At 33.2% G+C, this 23,489-nt stretch overlaps 1 protein-coding gene across 1 annotated transcript; it reads left to right on the top strand.

Moving 5' to 3' along the window:
• The first annotated feature begins 1,140 nt into the window (after nt 1–1,140).
• On the top strand, nt 1,141–10,032 carry LOC143063828 (D-beta-hydroxybutyrate dehydrogenase, mitochondrial-like). The gene is made up of 6 exons (XM_076236215.1): nt 1,141–1,395; nt 3,493–3,687; nt 4,736–4,888; nt 6,552–6,745; nt 7,987–8,238; nt 9,811–10,032. The coding sequence occupies exons 1-6, from the start codon at nt 1,200–1,202 to the stop codon at nt 9,910–9,912; spliced, it is 1,092 nt and encodes a 363-aa protein (XP_076092330.1). The 5' UTR covers nt 1,141–1,199; the 3' UTR covers nt 9,913–10,032.
• The last annotated feature ends 13,457 nt before the right edge of the window (nt 10,033–23,489 follow it).

Below are 23,489 nucleotides of genomic sequence, written 5' to 3'. Positions count from 1 at the left end.
AATTCTATTGACGTTGCATTGTAACTACGTATACATGTCATTGGTGGTCTTCAACAAATCACATCTATCGGTATCATTGTTGGAAGGACAGTAAGACGAGTTTCTGACGTCAAATTGTCTGGTTGCACCAGGGGGTGGGGGGGGGGGGGGTAACTTCGATATTTTTTTGGTAGGGGTGTGCCATTTTTGCCTAAAAAAACGTACCCATTTTAATGTAACATTCACTGAAATTCAGTACCTATAGTTATATAAATATTTAAGAAAAAATGACCTATACTTATATACAATATTCAAAATATGACCCATGCTTTTATAAGCACTAACTCATCATCACTCATAATTCATAAATATACCAGCCACCCTTAAGTTTTATATGAATTGACATCGTTTGGTGGTGCATTTTGGGAACTTATTTGAAAGGTGAACTTTCAAATGAATTGATTTAATTTAATATAATAATTGACCATTAATAATGTAAGATTCTCAATAGCATATTTATATATGATATGTAGATCATACCCCAAATCAATATACAGTTATCAAACGTAAATGCATTTTAATATAGGATGTCATTAAAAAGGAGGGTCATTTTTATATAAAATCTCGCAAAATTATGACCCATATTTTTGGCACATCCCCGTATACCCAATAATAGGAAGTTACCCCCCGTGGGTTGCAGCACGTTCATGTTTTCTTGTTTGCAGTATTCGAATGGGATGATTCAGTTTTTTTATTCCTGTCTTTTTCGCTTTCTGAAATTTGTGCGATCTCGATAATCCGGTATCTTCAATATCCACAGGTAAGTCAGATTGTGTTTTTTTCGAAAGAAAGAAGTATAATAAGCATGAATAATAGTTGTATGAGGATCAAACATGATTTGGTAAAAAAAATCTACAAAATGAGTGTCGCGTTTTTAAAGTCAGTCAGTATATATCACAAAAATGACCAGTTTTTCAATAACTATTATCATAGTTTTCCTTTATCTTGGTCAATGCCATTCCGTGCCACTATCATACTATATATCTCACTCTACATGTATTTGTCGAAGATCACATGTTATCCTAATGAAATAGAGCATGCAGCAGATCTAAGTTTGACTGTATATTTTTACCATTGTTTACACACTATTGACCTTGACCTTACAAATGTAGAGATAAAAATATAAGTTTTGAGAAAGACGAACAATATCGGACGTTAAAATGGATATAACTATAGTATATCGGATGCTTATGTTTTTTTTCTTATCATTTTTGACGATCAACATTTGCATTGATTATTACGTGTACCTAATTTCTTTGTTAGTATTGAAAATAACGTACAGTTATATTGAACCAAAGTTTAGAGAACTTTTGCCTGTGGATAAGAAAGCTGTTCTCATTACTGGATGCGATACGGGTATGTCTTTAATAAATACAATTAAGGGGTACACATATTAACTATAAGAGACAGGTTATAAAGAATAGAACTGCATATATATATACCAATTATATTTTGTACAATATTGCATCTCTATACTATTAGTCTTTCTTAAATATATAGATAAGAGCACTTGGTAAATATTTTTACCAAGCAGTTTTCAAAGTTTGCTTTGCATCAAGTTGAAAATATTCCACGCATATTCAGTATCAATAATATACAGAGGACCACAGAGAGCTTGGTATGTTTTATTACTTCACGCGACCATTTCGATAGGACGTGGCAGCGTTATTATGATACACACCACAGCGCTAAACATAAATCTGTTTTTACTATGAGACGGGAGAAGTCTAAGGAATGACCATATATCTATGTCAAAGTCATCCCAATGCAGAGAATGGAAGATATATGGATAGATCTTTTAAACGATCATAATGAAAACTTGATAATCTAACTCATGTACATTCACTCATATTCAAAGGCCAAAACTGTTCGTAGTTAATTTATCACAGGTTTTCTCATGAACCTAGTTTTTGTCTTTTAAAACCTTGAATGGGGCTAGTCTACAACTATGAAGGTCTGGATTAGGGGTGGGGTGGGGGAGGGGTGTCATTCATTTTCTCTATTATTTATACTATTAAGCCCATTATTCTCTATTCTTTGTATTTTAGCACATAGTTATTCTCTATTCTTTATGTTTTTGGTCCATTTTCCCCTTTTCTGTATATTGTTTGTTCATTATTCTCTATTCTGTAAACCCCCATCTACGTTTTCAACTATGAACGAAAAACCAATATGGTGATGATGGGACTTTTTAACGACCTTGACAGGCTATACAATATGGTAGACATGCAGCAAACAAAATATTCATGTACACTGGACTGTTTCGGTACACTTGCCAATGTCTCTTTTAAAGTCGTTGTGATATAAGTGTGAAGGTACAAAAAAATACATTATACATTTTATTTCCTTAATTTTACTTGAAGAAGGCATTATATAAATGCAAAACATTCAATGATCATTGCAAGAAATTTTCAGAGAGTTTGACACTTTTACAAAATCTCAATCACTTTTCTATGGACGAATATATACTTAATAAACGAACTACATATAGTCTATATACAATCAAAAACTACATATTCATATGTTTGTAACATATGTTTTTTTCTAAAACTTACATTTTACATATAAAATGTGCAGCTGTTGTAAAACATCGGTCCATCAATGACGTTGATCGCGCAGACGATAATACAAAAAATTGTCCAGTTATAGTAATCAGTTTCTATTATGAACGCCTTAAAGGCTTAGGCTTATGTAAGGCAGTATGAATCTCAGTACTATCTTATCTTGTCTTTTCTGGTTGATTCGCAAACACCTGAACATTTTGCTGACGAATGATAACAATTCTATGTAAAAGATAAAAGATTCCAATGAATCATTTATTTTCCTGTTGTTTGTATAAAATAGTTGTGCAAATCAGACTCGATTCATAGTAAAACTAATAAAAAAACATCATCAAAAATACAAATGTAAATAATCAGATAAGTTTTAAACAAATTATAGTTTGAACAAAAATATTTAGATAAATAAAAAATTTACTCAGCAATTTTGCTTTTCAACCATTATGATCTAACTGGACATACCACATCTTTTTTCATATGTCCCTGAAAAAAAGAAAGATGGGATATGATTGCAAATGCGACAACTCTTCACAAGCCACCAAATGACACAGAAATTAACAACTATATGTCACAGTACTGCTTTTAGCAATGAAGTCTGGTTATGAATGCATCATTTCATTGGCACCATGAACTTAGAAAATATCTTAGCTGAGATTTTCATAGATTTTCAAAGTTTATGTATCTTGTACAGAATGTAGTTGTTTCAAGGCAATAAAAGGTTTTCTGCAGCAATATATGATCATTGTGTCGTTTACATTTCCGATTGAACACAATGATGAGTCCATATAAAGGTAAACAACTGCACACATTTTTTTTTTTTTTTTAATTGACACTTGATATAAGACCCAAAACACATTAATTTGACATCATCCATTTATTGTTCCATATTTTATAGGTTTTGGACACTTCATCTCTATTCGACTAGCTAAAGACGGTTTTATAGTGTATGCTGGAGTATTAGATCTAAATGGAAGAGGGGCAAACAAATTAAAAGATAGAAAGTTACCGAATCTGCATTTAGTACAGTTAGATGTAACAAATTCCGTGCAAATACAGGAAGCAGTAAACCGTGTACAGAAAACATCCGGAGGTAATACCGGTTTATAAAATATCGATCCACACTGATCTGTGTCCACACTTGTAGTGGTTTATAAAATATTTTGTAAGACTGAAACTTGGAATCGTAAGGTATAGGTCAAAGACTATAAGAACGTATACGGATCCCGTTCCACCATAGAAGCATATATACCTTAAGTATAGTACTCTCTGGGACTGATAGTCAACATCAGTGTGAAGTCTAACACAGACTTGTGCTTGACTGATAGAGATGTACTTTGTATAAATGCATTACTGGTATATATTTGGTCCTTTTGGTTTTTATACTTTCAGACGTTTTATTATTTTTTTTTATTTCCAAATTATTGACCAGGAGCGTACCTGATGAAGGTTGTTCAGAAAATACGTGTTATATGCACAAAACCAAATCATGTTTTTTTCCTCCACCAGAACTTATAGTTTGTAAAAACGCAGACATAAATGACATTGAGATTGTTTACTGAGAAACAATTTAAAGTGCACTAAGACATATTCTGTCATCAAAACACTCTCACATATACATCATGTACATGTATAAGCACTATGTAGTCCTGTTACATAAGAAAAAACCCTTAAGATTTTACATTCCTAACCTTGATATCAAGACTAATTTAACGTATTGTCTCATAGTCTGAAAATATGTATACGTAAATATTTATGAAGAGTAAATTATTTTTCTTTAGCAACGCTGATGTGTGCATGAGTATACCGCACCTATATCCTGAAAATGAAAAGTACTAAAATAAATATATAAAATTGTTACGTATGATAAAATGACATTGCACCAACAGTAGTAGATAGTATAAAGTTTGAATAGTATTGTCAAGATGTTTGGTATATACCATTGGTGAAGCAACCCAACGAAACTGATCACTTATGTTCTCTAGCTGTACTCTCATTTGATCATTTTTACATTGTCTAATCTCATAATTCGTTCTCTTGTACTTACCTAAAGTAAAAAAATGTAAATTATCGCACTTAACTTAAGATTTGTTGTTGTTGATAAGTTTAATTGAAAGTCGCACATGATCTATATTTTACAGGTTTATGGGGAGTTATAAACAATGCAGGATTTGGTATACCTGGAGACATCGAGTTCTGTTTACTAGACCATTATAGAAAATGTCAGGAAGTTAATCTGAACGGTCAAATCGCAATCGTCAAAGCTTTTCTACCAATGATTCGAAAATCTAAAGGTAGGATCCATTTTCACGTTCAAAAAATGTCTTTAAAAACAAATTGTGAATAGACACATTACCAACATGTACGGAATCATTTATTTCTTCATAAAAGAGAAGTAACTTTTCTTCATAAAAACAAGAATGTGGTCATATAGTACACGTATGCCCACTCACACTATCATTTCCTATGTTCAGTGAACGAATTAGGGTCATAATTCTTATTTGGCATTGCAATTAGAAAGATCATATCATAGGAAACATTGTGTACTTGGTTTCAAGTTGATTGGACTTCAACTTCATCAAAAACTATCTTGATTAAAAACTGTAACCCGAAGCAGAACAAACGGGCGAACGAACAGAATACCCCTCAGTGGGGCATAATAAAAACTTAAAATTTCTTCAAATGCTTGAACCTTGCCGGTGGCGTATTCAGGTGGCACAGAGAACAACTACTCCACCTTTGTTTCACCAAAAAATATGTCATGAGCTAGTTTAATGTTGTTAAAAATCACATTTTACCATTATGGACAAGCACACCCCACTTTCCACACACACTGAAACCGACTTCCCTGTTAAAGGAATTCATCTTCATTAGCCAACAAGCTATAACTAAGTTATAGCTTGTTAATGAATTAAAGCCTGCATTCACGAACTTTGATGTGAGTATATATGCATATGGTTTGATATTCGGGATGTATAGAAATCCTATATCTTGTTCTACCTGAAAAAAAATGTGCTGTCGAAAAAAACAGTAAACTAAAAACAGTTGTACGTCGTTTAGGCTTAAAACATGCAAAGTGCTCATAATAAGATGAATAGTCATTAATCAAAATATTGTACTGCCTCACGAACTAGTATCGATCTGATCGCATGTAATATAACTAAAAAACATTGTCTTTTCTCGAAAAAGTGGAGCGATTATTAGGGAAAAAAACACGATCTCAGCAGGACACTATACCCACTGCGTTTATATCCATTTACTTTATTCAGACACTTATGATAGACTTAACACAAAGAACCGAAAAGGCAATGAAAGATAACAAATTTCTGAACGGCATTTGAAAATTGTAGACATGAAATGAAAAAGTTGAAATCATGACATTTGTAGTTCTTTATTTCTTTTTGATCATATGTTTTACTATAAACATTCTACGCGACTGTCATACAATTAAGAGGTTTAGCTAGCTATGAAACAAGGTTTAATCTATAATTTCTACACAAGGATACTAAGTCAGGAAGACGAGAGTTGTTTTCCATTCGTTTGATGTGTTTGAGATTTTGGGGTTACCTTTTTTAATTTTCATTGGAGTTCGGTATTTTTTATACTTTACTTTTTTCAATGACGACTAAGAACACTTCCTGAAATTGTTTAACATATATTAAGGGAGCTACCATTTGATTTTTATGGGGGGGGGGCTAGGATGAAAAATTTTGTCCTGCATTTTTTTTAGCTGTAATCTCTGTCCTGCCTTTTTATTTTTCACTCTGTTCAGTCCTGCCTTTTTTTTTTTAGTTTATCCAGACTTTTTTTTTACCTAAATTGTCGTCCTGACTTTTTTTTTTGCAAGTGTCTCATCCTGCCTTTTTTTTTACTCAAAATTCCTGTCCTGCCTATTTTTTTCAAATTTCATCCTAGCCCCCAATAAAAATCAAATGGTAGCTCCCTAATCTTTTTCAGGTAGAATTGTGAATGTATCCAGTGTTATGGGGAGATTTCCATGGCCAGGTCGTTCAAACTACGTTATTACTAAACATGGAATAGAGACCATGACGGATTCCTTACGATTAGAAATGGCAAAGTTTGGCGTCGGCGTATCCATGATAGAACCTGGAGCATTTTCCCACGCTACTGGATTTTGTTCTGATGAAGTAGTAAGACAAGGGTTTGTGATATCGTGTCATTAAATGTACAAAAAGCGCTGGTTTAAGTAGATAAACCAGTGCTTTGTATAAACTCGGCCCAGTAACTTAAAAAAAAGTACGATGGACTTAATGTAAGTATAAATTATGTGGAATGATTGCCATGGACAGCAATTTACAATGAACCAAAGAAAACATATTTTAAATTCGTATTAAGGGCCAGTCTAATTTACACATCAGATTGTGAGAGAATTAACCAGGTTTACACATCAATATTTTGTTGTTGTTGAAATTATCATTCATTATTTATGATTCCAAAACAAAAAAGGTTTTTAAAATAATACCAAGATAAAAGAAAAATACACTAAGACTTACAAAACTGCACCGTGTGGATTTTGATACTCATCTTCGTGACGTCATCGTATGTCACGGAATTAAAAATGTTCTAACTTTCATGTTACAATCAGTGAAACTTACCAATGCAATAATGGTTGTCTCAACATTGAAATAATATCCTGATTAGATAGTCATCTAGGTTTTGATCCTAACATAGGGTGCATTTCTTTCTAACACAAACGATGCAAACGGCTAAGTGCGCACATGTTTTTATCATTAATTTTGTTTCTAACATGCGTTTGCAAAGTTTGACAAACTATGCACTCGCTGAAAATGCGTCTACAGTTTGTCGTTCATCGTTTGTTAGAACAAACGCTACATTTGTTTCTTACTTCACCCTGATTAAACGATGTATTTGTTTTTACGTTTGTAAAAGGTCTGTTTGCCAACAACATGTGCATTCATTATTGTAAGTTCAAACAGGGTCAGTAAACACTAATACAACGATGTATGTGTTTCTACTTTTGTAGCGTTTATAAATCTACAACAAACGCCACACACATTTACAAAATATTGGTTAGAAAGAAATGCACTCTAAATCAAAACACAGCTCAAAAATGAAATATACAAACTGTCAAGGTTATGAAATGACATGAATTCTTGAGAAATTACATGTATTATTCAAAATCGAAATATTTTAAAAAGCAACACGACACACATAAAACACGATCAAACATGAGGGGGTACACATGATTCATAATAAACGAATCCAAATAATATACAATGTTCTTATGAATTACATTTTATTTAAAGATGTGAGTTAATTAATTAAGCCAAACAGAAATATTTACTTTTAATATTTAAAAAGGTATTGATATGATAAAAGTTATCACACATGAATTTGTTGTTTTTTCTAGTGTAAACAGTTGAAAAAATATGTTGATGATATGTGGAATGCGTCTACACCGGAAATGAAAGAAACTTATGGTGAAAAGTATGCTTATTTGGTATACCAGATGTTCTTAGAGTTCAACGCTGACTACAAGGAAGCAAATGCGGAGAAAGTTCTCGTTCCTATAATGGATGCCATGGTTGATTCTTTAGTCAATATTCGACCTAAACCACGGTATCTTGTTCCTGGTGGAACTGGCTTGTATGACATTTTTGCTGTAAGTTAATAATATTAAAGATGTGGTAATAGCTGGTATTGTATAGCACCTGCTGAACACAAGAAAAGGGACTACTATTTGATATGCAAGGGTTGGTGGGAAGTATTTTGCCCGATGAAATATTTTTTTACCTGTTTCTTGGCCTATTTTTTACCCGGTGTTTTTCATCTTTGCACACAACTATTTCTTACAGTTTGTGGGCCACAATCTTTATGCCTTCCTGCTATGGTCAAGATTGTTATTTTTATTTCAAACTATTGTTAAAATTTTAATCCCCCTCCCCTGTACAAATGTGTAATGAAAATTATAAGCCAAATTGAGAAATTAGCGCTGCAAATGGTCAGGTGTCCTATACAAACATTTGCTTCTGTTTATATACAAATATATTAACGATTTCCCCCGATGATCAAAATATGCCCACGTCATCCACAACATTGATGTAGTAATTTGTGAATATAAAACAGATAATGAAAAAGAAGAATGTGTCAAAGAGACAGCAACATAATCAAAGAGCAGAAAACAGCTCAAGGTCACCAATGGTCTTTAACGAAGACAGAAAATCGCACACCCAGCTGTAGAAGTGGGCATAAGAAAACCCAAATAAACAATAATATATGCTAGTTATGTATAATTATTAAGTCGTATTTCTGTTCATTTTATTATGTTTACACAACATTAAGGTGCGAGAAAAAAAAACTAACCTCAATCTATTTTATAACTTTACTTTAATTGTATTGAAAATAACACAATATTTATTTCAATAAAATATGATAAACTGTCGTACAAGTGAGAGGTTTAGCGCTATAAAACCAGGTTCATCCACCCTTTTCCACATTTGAAAATGCCTGTACCAAAGTCAGGAATATGACAGTTGTTATCAATTTGTTTGATGTGTTTTTTCATTTGATTTTGCCATTTGATTAGGGACTTTACGATTGAATTTTCATGGGAGTTCAGTATTTTTGTGATTTTACTTTTCACCATTATCGATTATGTTTCTGGACGATTGGCCAGTTCTGAAATAGATATACACAAACACATGTCTTTTGTATTTGGAATATTATTAGTTATCTTGGTGTAATCAGGGGTGTACAGAATTTTACACCGTTGTTGAAAATTCATACACCCTGAGGCGCAGCCATGATGTAAAATTGAAAAAATGGTAATGAAAAATTTACAGTGTAACATTTTTTCAATGTCCATGTTGCTGCGCATTGTAAAATACTTTTTACTTAATTTTTGGAAAAAATCAGAAAAATTGTGTGTTCTTTGAGTTTTCCGGAAAAAAATTTTTTTAAATATTTTTTAAAATCTTTTGAAATTTTTTTTTTTGAAATTTAAACATTTTATTTTGATTATTTTTTTTTTTGGATTTTTTTTTTTTTTTTTTTTTTATCTTGGCAAAAAATAAATAATCTGAAATTTTTGGCAATTTTTTTTATCCCGGGGTGAACCAGGGAAGGGTGTTATTTACACCGGGATAATTAACCAATCAGATTGCAGTATTTTCGCTGCATAAGAAATAACATTAGTTATCCGCTTGTTATGTTTTTGTTTGCTTTTATTTTACAGCTTTATGCAATCTTCAATCCATATTTGCCAGAGTTCATCTCAGATTTTATCATAAGCCGTCATACAGGATGTTATAAATCCATAGCTGAACAAACCAAATAGTCTGTATACATATGCTGTTGTTAGTGATGATGTTTAAAGATATACACGACGATAATTTATAATGTATTTGATATATGAATATAGATAGATATCATCAAATAAATATATATATTGATGCAGCACCAATCTTCTCTTCAAATATTTTTGTTGTTATAGATTCGTCTCAGCTTTTCATCCAGCAATGTTTTCATTGTATTACTGTTAGTACGTGCATGAATGATTGTGTGAATCTTACAAAGTTCCGTGTTTAAACAGTTAAGACAATATATTGTATCATTATTCCAAGATACTTCACAAACAAAATCCATATACAAAAAATATCAAGGTAAAATGTATAAGTAATGTTTACCAAATGTATATCTATACGAATTGCCTTACAGAAAACTAAGATAAAAAAAAAAGTTGAAGATCTGTTCACATGAAGTAGCACAAACCGTGGTGTGTACAAATCTAAAGCATGTTCACTAAATGTTACAGTAAAATATAATAGCGTAAACGTATTGAGAACCGAATCACCCACAGATCTCATCGAATAATATAAGTTCAACGATTCTTTAAAAACAATGGAAACAACAACAACAAACATATAAAATTCAAACCATTTAATTGAAAAATATAAAAAAGCAGGTTACAAATTATTCAAAATGCAGTATTCTACTTGACTTAAAATTTTGGCTGATTTCATGTCAATGTTTCCATTATCGTATAATAGCAGCAAATTCAAACTAAATGTAGTGTTGGAAGAAAAGAAACAAGATGAGTTATGCAAATAAATTGCTTAAATTAAAACATGTGCTATGTCGATTTCAAATGCCAAAATTATTTTTCTTTTCCATTGTCCAAAACACTGAAGACAAAAATTAGAGTCTTACGTAATTTATCAACTTTATATAGTAATTGTTGTTTTTTTAATGGAAAATATCAAATGTATATTCAGGACAAGAATACACTATATTTAAATGGCAGACTCGTCGCAGTAGGATGCTTATGATGAAGGACAAACAATTTGGACTGCCATTTGAAAATGAGGGCAAGTTGGATAGACACACACCTCTTTGACATTAAAAGTTGTTACAAAGAAGTTATTAACAGCTGACAGCATGGCATTGACACTACTCGAATCATCGGACTTTAAGCATTACATTTGTCTGACCGGACACGACTCGTTTTTAAAATTCCGCACGTTAAACGGCCCTCTTCAACAAATGAACTTGAAACTTTTATGAAAGACATGAAGATTTAGCAGATAAGAGTTTGTATCTCACAGTTATTAATCTCTCTTTGTGAGAGAATGCGACATGCTTTTTCGTTAATAAAGTAAAAACTCCAGCATACCTCGAGCTAATTTTGATATGTTACAGACAAAAAAAAGTTTTATACTCACCGTCAAAAGTTTGTTTACTGTTGCCATACAAGTGCGTCGGAGGCATGATAATCATTAATAATGTGTTATTTTACCAAATATATCAGCAAAATTAGAAGATATTTATTTTCATGAAGGCTTTGTCCTAAATACTGAATATTAAGCGGTATTATGTACAGCAGGTGTTCATGCTTACTTACATGTGCTTGGGTGCCTGAATTCTATACAGTTTAATTCCGTTTTGTTTTCATTTGGCATCTTATGGAATTCTTGACGTTTAGAGAGCAAAATATACTCACTTACATTTCTGATTTATATTTTTCACAGAATAGAAAAGGTTAAGTTCATAACGCTAAGAGAGAACAATAATTATTGATGATGAATCTTTCAAGAAAACCGTTGTGATAAAGCAGCATTTGTATTTAGAAAACTTTCTACGTTGTCCTCTGCTATGTTGCAACTCGGAGTTACTTAATTCGATATACACAAAATGTCACAAGCGGTTATAAAAATAACCTCCACATTCAAAATGAAAACTTCATTGCCTAGGCTGCATTGATATTTACATAATGATTCTATTCCATGTTATAGAATGTCCTAAATTTTTAATGCTTCTGAAAGACACTTTCTTAATGTTAAGAGACATCACTTCCATAATCATGTTTTTGATTTGTTCATGATGATGATTATATAAACAAAATCAAGCTTACTTAAGTATTTAAGAACGTACGTTTTATGTTCACCACCCTGAATTGCTGAACTTTTTTTTGAAAATGTCGTCATGAGATTTTACCTGTTCTTTTACTGTGTGTTTTTCATTTAATTTTGTCCTGTTTTTTTATGCCCCCGGCGTGGCGGTAGGTCATTAAGTTTTACCCTTGTCCGTCTGACCGTCCGTCCGTCCTTACTTACGTAGGTCCATAAATATGTTTCCGTTCTCTAACTTACGTTTGCCTCAACCAAATGTTATGAAACTTACACAATGCTTATTACCACTAAACACGGATAAAGTTTGAAAGTGGTTTACGTCACTTTTACCCGGCTAGAAGTATTATTTTTATTATTTACAGTGCTTATATAGAGCTTATCTAAATAAACATTTACTCTAAGCGCTTTACAATGCATAAAAAAAAAACAATGATACAAGTACATATATATATATGGATAAACAAAATTTAGAAAAAATAAAAATATCTATGTGTTCATTAATAAAAATAGAGACCGTAAAAATACACTTTAATATATGAAAATTAAAAATTATTCATCAAAAATAATTTCAAAATATAGATTAGTTTTTAAAATTTTCAAAAGAAAATCAACAGAAGAGCTTCAATTTAAAAATTGAACTAATAGCTCTATGTCTAAAAAAAAATAAAAAAATAAGTAATAAAATTGAGAATGGAAATGGGGAATGTGTCAAAGAGACAACAACCCGCCCAAATAAAAAACAACAGCAGAAAGTCACCAACAGGTCTTCAATGTAGCGAGAAATTCCCGCACCCGGAGGCGTCCTTCAGCTGGCCCCTAAACAAATATATACTAGTCCAGTGATAATGAACGCCATACTAATTTCCAAATTGTACACAAGAAACTAAAATTAAAATAATACAAGACTAACAAAGGCCAGAGGCTCCTGACTTGGGACAGGCGCAAAAATGCGGCGGGGTTAAACATGTTTGTGAGATCTCAACCCTCCCCCTATACCTCTAACCAATGTAGTAAAGTAAACGCATAACAATACGCACATTAAAATTCAGTTCAAGAGAAATCCGAGTCTGATGTCAGAAGATGTAACCAAAGAAAATAAACAAAATGACAATAATACATAAATAACAACAGACTACTAGCAGTTAACTGACGTGCCAGCTCCAGACTTCAACTAAACTGACTGAAAGATTATGATTTCATCATATGAACATCAGGCACAATCCTTCCCGTTAGGGGTTTAGTATCATACCATCATAACATATATGAGAAGAACATAACCCGTGTCATGCCAACAACTGTTTTTAGAATAAATGTGTTTAGTTCCGATACAAAGACCTTATCAATGACTCAATATTAACGCCAAAATATGCAATCTTTAATGACTTGACAACAGTATCGTAATTATATCCCTTCTTAATAAGTCTATTCAAAGGTTTTGTAAGTTTCTGAGGTGAATACTGACACCTTTGTGCTTTATAAAGAATATTACCATAAAAAATTGGATGTGAAATACCTGAACGTATTAAAAGTCTGCATGTTGAGCTATATTTACGAATAATGTCTTTATACCGATGATAAAATTTAGTAAATGTTTTGACTAGTTTGTGATATCGAAAACCCTGGTGTAATAATTTTTCAGTAATACATAAATTTCTCTCGTTAAAATCTAAAGCATTGTTACATACACGAGCGAATCGCACAAGTTGAGATATATAAACACCGTAAGATGGTGACAAGGGAACGTCACCATCTAAAAACGGATAATTAACGATAGGAAATGAAAAATCATCCCTTTTATCATAAATTTTAGTATTCAGCTTTCCATTAGTGATATAGATATCAAGATCGAGAAAAGGGCAGTGGTCATTGGTAGTATTAGCTTTATTTAAAGTAAGTTCAACAGGATAAATTTCATTAATATACATACTGAAGTCGTCATTATTGAGAGCCAAAATATCATCCAAATATCTAAAAGTATTATTAAATTTGTTTATCAGATGTTGTTTCGATGGGTCTTTGCTTATTTTTGTCATAAATTGTAACTCATAACAATACAAAAACAGGTCCGCAATAAGTGGTGCACAGTTAGTCCCCATTGGAATTCCGATAATCTGACGATATACGGAATCCCCAAAGCGAACAAAAATGTTATCTAGTAAAAATTCAAGGGCATATATAGTATCAAAGCATGTCCAATTAACATAGTTTTTTTGTTTATTGCTACTAAAAAATGACCTAAAAGAGTTTGAACATATATATTCACATTCTGATTTTTTGAATGCCCATTTAATTAGGTGTGTGAATTTTTTCTTAATGAGAATGTGAGGCAATGTGGTATACAGGGTAGAAAAATCAAAACTTTGAACAGATTCAAAATCACCAATATAAGCATGCAATTTATCAAGTACTTCCAACGAGTTCTTGACACTCCAAAAGTAATTTATTCCACTATTTTCGAAGGCCTTATTTGAACAATTTATTATCAGGTTTTTAATTGTACCAAGTGTGCTGGTAAGAAGAATAGACAATTTAGTAGTTGAACAATGGCTTGAAGACGAAATAAATCTATATTTGTAAGGGGTTTTGTGTAGCTTCGGAAGCCAATACATAGTTGGGACTTTCATTGTATTTGGCTCTGCTTGTAAAGCGGTGCCTAAAAGTTTATGTTTGTTACAGATTTCGTTTTCTGAAAATGGAGTCAGTTGGAATGTTGGTGAATTGGTGATTTCCTTTTTCAGAACCTCAATGTAAAATTTACGTCAAACAATAATAATATTATTAGCAGCTTTATCTGCCGGGACAAAAACAAATTCCTTGGCTAGTTCTTTTAGTTTATGTTTGATACGAGAAATAGGTTTATTGTTGTAAGGGTTTATAGTAAAATGTTCTTTAAAATGTTGAATACGTATATCAACTATCTTCATTACTGAATTAAAAAAAGAGTCCAAAGATTTTTTGTCAGCTTTTTCCCGTTTTATCCATTTCATACAGTAAGTATGGAGTGAGTCGTGGATGATATTACGACACTCATTCCAATTAATAATTGACGGGGGACGATATTTAGGTCCTTTACTGAGGAATGATTTTAACTCTCGGTCTTGAACGATGTTAAGATCTCCTGTTATAACATGGGAAATGGGGCCATAAATATATTCGGAATTACTGCAATTACATGAAGTAGGTGTATTTTCACTGATATTAACATCTTTACACAATTGACTATAATTAAACACAAATTTCCGGGTAGATTTCTTGTAAATATAACAAATAAGAGGTAGCTCAGTATTGTCAAAATATCCAGGAATTTGTTCTTTAACAGAATGGTCGTTAAATATACCGGCAATATTTAGTACGAGAAATGTCTGAATAGATAAGTTTTAATATTTTTAGGCAGTTAAGCTGCCTTATGCGAGCACCCTAGATTTGTGTTCTACGTAATAAATGCTGAAATATGTGCCATTGTTATTATCTAGCTGGATGTTATGTTATTTATAACTAATTGGACAGTTTTTTTTTCATACTTTTAATTCTTGATTACAAAAAATATGACCAGACAAACCTTAAATGATCGTCGATTTATCCAAAAGTTTTGAAGTTGCACATAGGAAGTAGGGCACATTAGGAATCTTTATGTAGTTTATTATCCCCTGAGATTTTGGCCAAGCTGTCAAAGAACAAATGTATGAAATGTTTAATCGCCGAAAATCTCTAAAGACAAGTAGTTTAGATTTCCCAAATGGCAAACGTCGTAGGAATATTGTTTGTCGTCAATACGTAGTCAACTACGTCAGGAGTCTTATTAAAATAAGTTCCACTGTTCATGCTGTTGGCGGCAATTTTAAATTATAAGACGAAATTTTTGTATCTTTTCAATTGGAGGCAGGGGTTCAAATAAGCGGTTGTCCGAGGTCTACGACCTTCCACTTTTGCAGTCGGACTTTCGACTTGGTTACTAGCTACGCTCGACATGCCCGACTTGAGAGGCCTGAACTAAAAAAATAACTTTGCAAACCTTTTTACCAAAGACAGCGATGTTCATTTTGTTCAACCGCTAGCTTTATACAGAAAATCGCCGACAAATAATGTGTAAATTCGAGTAAAATCATAACTGACAAAACAACATTGAAAACAAAATGGCTGACATGAGAAGAATTACAATATCGAATCAGATTCTGGAAGCGGATATGGGTAACTCCGGGTTTTGGCGATCAACTTTTAAAAAAATCAGACAGATGACAAAATACATCTTTGCATGGTAAATAAATATAAAAACTAGAATTGAAAACCAAAAGATATATGTAAAAGAATGAAAAAACAGAAATATTTTGTACTTTTTGACAAATTTTAATGTCAAAATCCAATACATTGTGAGTCTTTGTGACAGCTGGGAACAGTATATCTAGCAATATATATGGTCCTGGTGATAGTATACATTTTCGTAATCAGTAATAAATATTGGTAAAGCAAGTTAGATGCTTTTAAAGTGTAAACATTTTACTGCAATTTCAATGGGTATTTTTTTTCTCTCAATTTTGATGGGTCAGTTAAAATAGCTGGAAGTTTCTTATTTTACACAAATAGTGCAACTAGATTATATGATACCTGAATGTAAGCAAATCATATGATATGTATGTGAAGTCCTTTGGGGCACTCTACCCCCTCCTGTTTGATAACTTTGAAACGGATGAGATCCCCACTTCTCAACCATATACATTCATGGATGGGACTATATAACTAATCAAATGAAATAGAGGTGAAGTCCCTAGGTCACCGACCTCCTCCTGCTTTAGAACTTGGAAACAGTCGAGATCCCCACCCCTCAACCTATATTTATTCATGTATGGGACAATATAACCAATCGAATAAAATACAAGGGGAGTCCCTGTGGTCACCCCACTCCTCCTGTTTGGGAACTTTGAAACAGTAGAGATCCCCACCCCTAAACCATATATATTCATGTATGGGACAATATAATAAATATAATGAAGTATAGGGGGAGTCCCTGTGGGTCATCCCATCCCTCCTGTTTGAGAATTTGAAAACGGTTGAGATCCCCACCCATAAACCTTATATATTCATGTATTGGACAATATAACAAATCAAATGAATTATAGGTGGAGTTGGTGGGGCCACTCTACCCCTTCCTGTTTGAGAATTTGAAAACGGTTGAGATCCCCACCCATATACCATATATATTCATGTATTGGACAATATAACAAATCAAATGAGTTATAGGGGGAGTCCCTAGGGTCACTGTACCCTTCTGTTTGAGAACTTGGAAACAGTCGAGATCCTCACCCCTTAACCATATATACTCATGTATGTGACTAAATAACAAATTAAATAAATTATAGGGGAGTCCCTGCGGTCACCCCACCCCTCCTGTTGTTTGAGAACTTGGAAACAGTCGAGATCCCCACCTTTAAATTAAACCATATATTTTCATGTATGGGACAAAAGAACTAATCAAATGAAATATAGGGAGAGTCCTAAGGGTCACCCTACCCAATCCTGTTTGATAACTTGGAAACAGATGAGATCCTCACCCCTCAACCATATATATTCATGTATTGGACAATATAACAAATAATGAAATATAGGGGAAGTCACTGGGGTCCCCCACCCCCTCCTGTTTGAAAACTTGATAATGGTCGAGATCCCCAACCCTAAACCATATATATTCATGTATGGGACAATATAAAAATCAAATGAAAAATAGGGGTAGTCCCTAGGGTCACCCCACACCCTCTTGTGTGTGTTTTGAGAACTTGTAAAAGATTGAGATACCAACTCCTAAACCATATTCATTCCTGTTTGTCATTTCAAAAAGATTGAATGACATACAAGGTCAATCTCATAGGCGTCACATATGCATATCACTTTGCTAGACTTAACACCTGTCATTTTATTCCAAACTTAGACATCATGGACTGGGGGTGAAGGTGGGAGTCATTTACATTTACTATGGACAGGTCAGTCAGACCTCACCATTGATCCCTGTAGTAGTAAACATTTGTCTGATTTGTGTCTCTTAACTTTTGTACTGTAGAACACCAACTCAGTTTTCTTTCCAGGGAAGCAAGTCCATTCATACTTTTACAAGCTCGTACTAAAGTCAACTTGAACTACTAACAGTCAACTAATACGAACAATTACGATCAACTAGAAAAACTGCAATCATTGCGAATTTGTACCACTGCTGACTCAAGACTCATGACCACGAAATAAAATATACTTGATATATACGTTGCTATTGAAGACCTTGATAAATTATGAACTATTTGCCATAAATGTACAATTATATATGAATGTTTAATGTTTGTTCTTTTAAATCTTTAAACAAAAATTGAAGCAACATTGCCACAGTTTTCATAATTATGTTTGCCTTGGTTTTTGGTTAACTGCCTACAGTGCTTACAGCGCTTTGATTTTTGAAAGCATTCACAGTTTCCGTGTTTCACAGTTCTTTCGGTAAGTCATTCCATAAAACGGCGACAGCTCTATCAAACCGTCTCTCTCCGTATGTTTTTGTTCTTACTGTTGGTTTGACTAAAGGCATATTGTTTTCCGACCGAACAGTTCTTGTTGGCTTGTAACTGTTAACTAGTTCTTGAAGGTACACGGGTGCTTCCTGTTTCAGAGCTTTAAACACATAAAGCAACACTTTGTATTTGCAACGAAATGTTATTGGCAGCCAAAAAAGATGTTTTAATATTGAACTAACATGTTCGTTTTTCTTTTTCCTTGTGATTAATTTTGCGGTGGTGATTTCTTCACGCTGTAATCGTTGGATTGCATTTGCGGGAAGTCCATATAACAACGCATTCCCGTAGTCCTAACGAGACGTCAATAAAGATCAAACACGTGTCTTTGCTGCATTCTCTGTAATGAATAGACGAATTCGACCGATATTTCTGGTCTGGTAGAAACAAGATTTCGAGATCGCACTAATCTCTTGGTCCATCGCCAATGTTTTGTCAAAGTAAACACCAAGGTTCTTGACGTATGCTGAATCACTAACGAAGTTTTGCCAAAAGTATGCCACTTTACCAATTGAAAAATTGCCGAATATTCCGTTTTTGCTTTATTCCTTGAGCTTGACTCCAGCAAATGTTATGAGACGTATACATAATGATTATTACCACACAAAACAGATTAAGTACAACTTTGTGGGTTGTGTCACTTTTACCCTTCTTGAGTAATATTCCTTTATAATCTTGTTTGCAAGCGGGGCAAATCATAATTGTCCCATGGACATATCCCCCATTGAAAGCAATGAATGTGTCTCAATCTCACAAAAAAATATTTAACAAAGAAGCACAAAAAAAATCTAACAAATTTATCAACCACATTCATTGCTTCGGGTGTTTAACGTCAGAAAATGGAAATGTCACACAGGAAGAAATATAAAATAATTTTATCGTTCAAAGTATTTTTAAAAACAGAAAGACACCAAAAGTAAATAAAAGTTGGCTCCATACTTCTACTACCTGTAAGAGTATTTTAAGGTATCTGTGAATTATAGAAAAGTGCAAACACAGGTGGTCATGCTGATTAATTTAATGGGGGATATGTCCATGGGACAATTATGATTTGCCCCGCTTGCAAACAAGATTATAAAGGAATATTACTCAAGAAGGGTAAAAGTGACACAACCCACAAAGTTGTACTTAATCTGTTTTGTGTGGTAATAATCATTATGTATACGTCTCATAACATTTGCTGGAGTCAAGCTCAAGGAAGAAAGCAAAAACGGAATATTCGGCAATTTTTCAATTGGTAAAGTGGCATACTTTTGGCAAAACTTCTTTAGTGATTCAGCATACGTCAAGAACCTTGGTGTTTACTTTGACAAAACATTGGCGATGGACCAAGAGATTAGTGCGACCTCGAAATCTTGTTTCTACCAGACCAGAAATATCGGTCGAATTCGTCTATTCATTACAGAGAATGCAGCAAAGACACGTGTTTGCTCTTTATTGACGTCTCGTTAGGACTACGGGAATGCGTTGTTATATGGACTTCCCGCAAATGCAATCCAACGATTACAGCGTGAAGAAATCACCACCGCAAAATTAATCACAAGGAAAAAGAAAAACGAACATGTTAGTTCAATATTAAAACATCTTTATTGGCTGCCAATAACATTTCGTTGCAAATACAAAGTGTTGCTTTATGTGTTTAAAGCTCTGAAACAGGAAGCACCCGTGTACCTTCAAGAACTAGTTAACATTTACAAGCCAACAAGAACTGTTCGGTCGGAAAACAATATGCCTTTAGTCAAACCAACAGTAAGAACAAAAACATACGGAGAGAGACGGTTTGATAGAGCTGTCGCCGTTTTATGGAATGACTTACCGAAAGAACTGTGAAACACGGAAACTGTGAATGCTTTCAAAAATCAAAGCGCTGTAAGCACTGTAGGCAGTTAACCAAAAACCAAGGCAAACATAATTATGAAAACTGTGGCAATGTTGCTTCAATTTTTGTTTAAAGATTCAAAAGAACAAACATTAAACATTCATATATAATTGTACATTTATGGCAAATAATTCATAATTTATCAAGGTCTTCAATAGCAACGTATATATCAAGTATATTTTTTTTCGTGGTCATGAGTCTTGAGTCAGCAGTGGTACAAATTCGCAATGATTGCAGTTTTTTCTAGTTGATCGTAATTGTTCGTATTAGTTGACTGTTAGTAGTTCAAGTTGACTTTAGTACGAGCTTGTAAAAGTATGAATGGACTTGCTTCCCTGGAAAGAAAACTGAGTTGGTGTTCTACAGTACAAAAGTTAAGAGACACAAATCAGACAAATGTTTACTACTACAGGGATCAATGGTGAGGTCTGACTGACCTGTCCATGGTAAATGTAAATGACTCCCACCTTCACCCCCAGTCCATGATGTCTAAGTTTGGAATAAAATGACAGGTGTTAAGTCTAGCAAAGTGATATGCATATGTGACGCCTATGAGATTGACCTTGTATGTCATTCAATCTTTTTGAAATGACAAACAGGAATGAATATGGTTTAGGAGTTGGTATGTCAATCTTTTACAAGTTCTCAAAACACACACAAGAGGGTGTGGGGTGACCCTAGGGACTACCCCTATTTTTCATTTGATTTTTTATATTTTCCCATACATGAATATATATGGTTTAGGTTTGGGGATCTCGACCATTATCAAGTTTTCAAACAGGAGGGGGTGGGGGACCCCAGTGACTTCCCCTATATTTCATTATTTGTTATATTGTCCAATACATGAATATATATGGTTAAGGGGTGAGGATCTCATCTGTTTCCAAGTTATCAAACAGGATTGGGTAGGGTGACCCTTAGGACTCTCCCTATATTTCATTTGATTAGTTCTTTTGTCCCATACATAAAAATATATGGTTTAATTTAAAGGTGGGGATCTCGACTGTTTCCAAGTTCTCAAACAACAGGAGGGGTGGGGTGACCGCAGGGACTCCCCTATAATTTATTTAATTTGTTATTTAGTCACATACATGAGTATATATGGTTAAGGGGTGAGGATCTCGACTGTTTCCAAGTTCTCAAACAGAAGGGTACAGTGACCCTAGGGACTCCCCCTATAACTCATTTGATTTGTTATATTGTCCAATACATGAATATATATGGTATATGGGTGGGGATCTCAACCGTTTTCAAATTCTCAAACAGGAAGGGGTAGAGTGGCCCCACCAACTCCACCTATAATTCATTTGATTTGTTATATTGTCCAATACATGAATATATAAGGTTTATGGATGGGGATCTCAAAGGACTTCACATACATATCATATGATTTGCTTACATTCAGGTATCATATAATCTAGTTGCACTATTTGTGTAAAATAAGAAACTTCCAGCTATTTTAACTGACCCATCAAAATTGAGAGAAAAAAAAATACCCATTGAAATTGCAGTAAAATGTTTACACTTTAAAAGCATCTAACTTGCTTTACCAATATTTATTACTGATTACGAAAATGTATACTATCACCAGGACCATATATATTGTTAGATATACTGTTCCCAGCTGTCACAAAGACTCACAATGTATTGGATTTTGACATTAAAATTTGTCAAAAAGTACAAAATATTTCTGTTTTTTCATTCTTTTACATATATCTTTTGGTTTTCAATTCTAGTTTTTATATTTATTTACCATGCAAAGATGTATTTTGTCATCTGTCTGATTTTTTTAAAAGTTGATCGCCAAAACCCGGAGTTACCCATATCCGCTTCCAGAATCTGATTCGATATTGTAATTCTTCTCATGTCAGCCATTTTGTTTTCAATGTTGTTTTGTCAGTTACGATTTTACTCGAATTTACACATTATTTGTCGGCGATTTTCTGTATAAAGCTAGCGGTTGAACAAAATGAACATCGCTGTCTTTGGTAAAAAGGTTTGCAAAGTTATTTTTTTAGTTCAGGCCTCTCAAGTCGGGCATGTTGAGCGTAGCTAGTAACCAAGTCGAAAGTCCGACTGCAAAAGTGGAAGGTCGCAGACCTCGGACAACCGCTTATTTGAACCCCTGCCTCCAAATTGAAAAGATACAAAAAATTCGTCTTATAATTTAAAATTGCCGCCAACAGCATGAACAGTGGAACTTATTTTAAGACTCCTGACGTAGTTGACTACGTATTGACGACAAACAATATTCCTACGACGTTTGCCATTTGGGAAATCTAAACTACTTGTCTTTAGAGATTTTCGGCGATTGAACATTTCATACATTTGTTCTTTGACAGCTTGGTCCAAAATCTCAGGGGATAATAAACTACATAAAGATTCCTAATGTGCCCTACTTCCTATGTGCAACTTCAAAACTTTTGGATAAATCGACGATCATTTAAGGTTTGTCTGGTCATATTTTTTGTTATCAAGAATTAAAAGTATGAAAAAAAAACTGTCCAATTAGTTATAAATAACATAACATCCAGCTAGATAATAACAATGGCACATATTTCAGCATTTATTACGTAGAACACAAATCTAGGGTGCTCGCATAAGGCAGCTTAACTGCCTAAAAACATTAAAACTTATCTACTAGTATTCAAACATTTCTCGTACTTACTTATGTTTTTTTTTTTTTTTTTTAGACATAGAGCTATTAGTCCAATTTTTAAATTGAAGCTCTTCTGTTGATTTTCTTTTGAAAATTTTAAAAACTAATCTATATTTTGAAATTATTTTTGATGAATAATTTTTAATTTTCATATATTAAGTTGTATTTTTTACAGTCTCTATTTTTATTAATGAACACATAGATATTTTTATTTTTTCTAAATTTTGTTTATCCATATATATATATGTACTTGTATCATTGTTTTTTTTATGCATTGTAAAGCGCTTAGAGTAAATGTTTATTTAGATAAGCTCTATATAAGCACTGTAAATAATAAAAATAATACTTCTAGCCGGGTAAAAGTGACGTAAACCACTTTCAAACTTTATCCGTGTTTAGTGGTAATAAGCATTGTGTAAGTTTCAT

Source organism: Mytilus galloprovincialis, chromosome 2, assembly GCF_965363235.1.
Source record: "Mytilus galloprovincialis chromosome 2, xbMytGall1.hap1.1, whole genome shotgun sequence".
NCBI lineage: Eukaryota > Metazoa > Mollusca > Bivalvia > Mytilida > Mytilidae > Mytilus > Mytilus galloprovincialis.
Note: the sequence above shows the minus strand (reverse complement) of the source record. Positions and strands in the feature narration are given on the sequence as shown.

Excerpts from the sequence above, each read along its gene's own strand:
- LOC143063828 (XM_076236215.1), top strand. The coding sequence starts at position 1,200 with ATGGATATAACTATAGTATATCGGATGCTTATGTTTTTTTTCTTATCA. Across the intron at positions 1,396-3,492 it reads CATTACTGGATGCGATACGG|GTTTTGGACACTTCATCTCT; the intron begins GTATGTCTTTAA and ends CATATTTTATAG. Across the intron at positions 8,239-9,810 it reads GCTTGTATGACATTTTTGCT|CTTTATGCAATCTTCAATCC; the intron begins GTAAGTTAATAA and ends TTTATTTTACAG.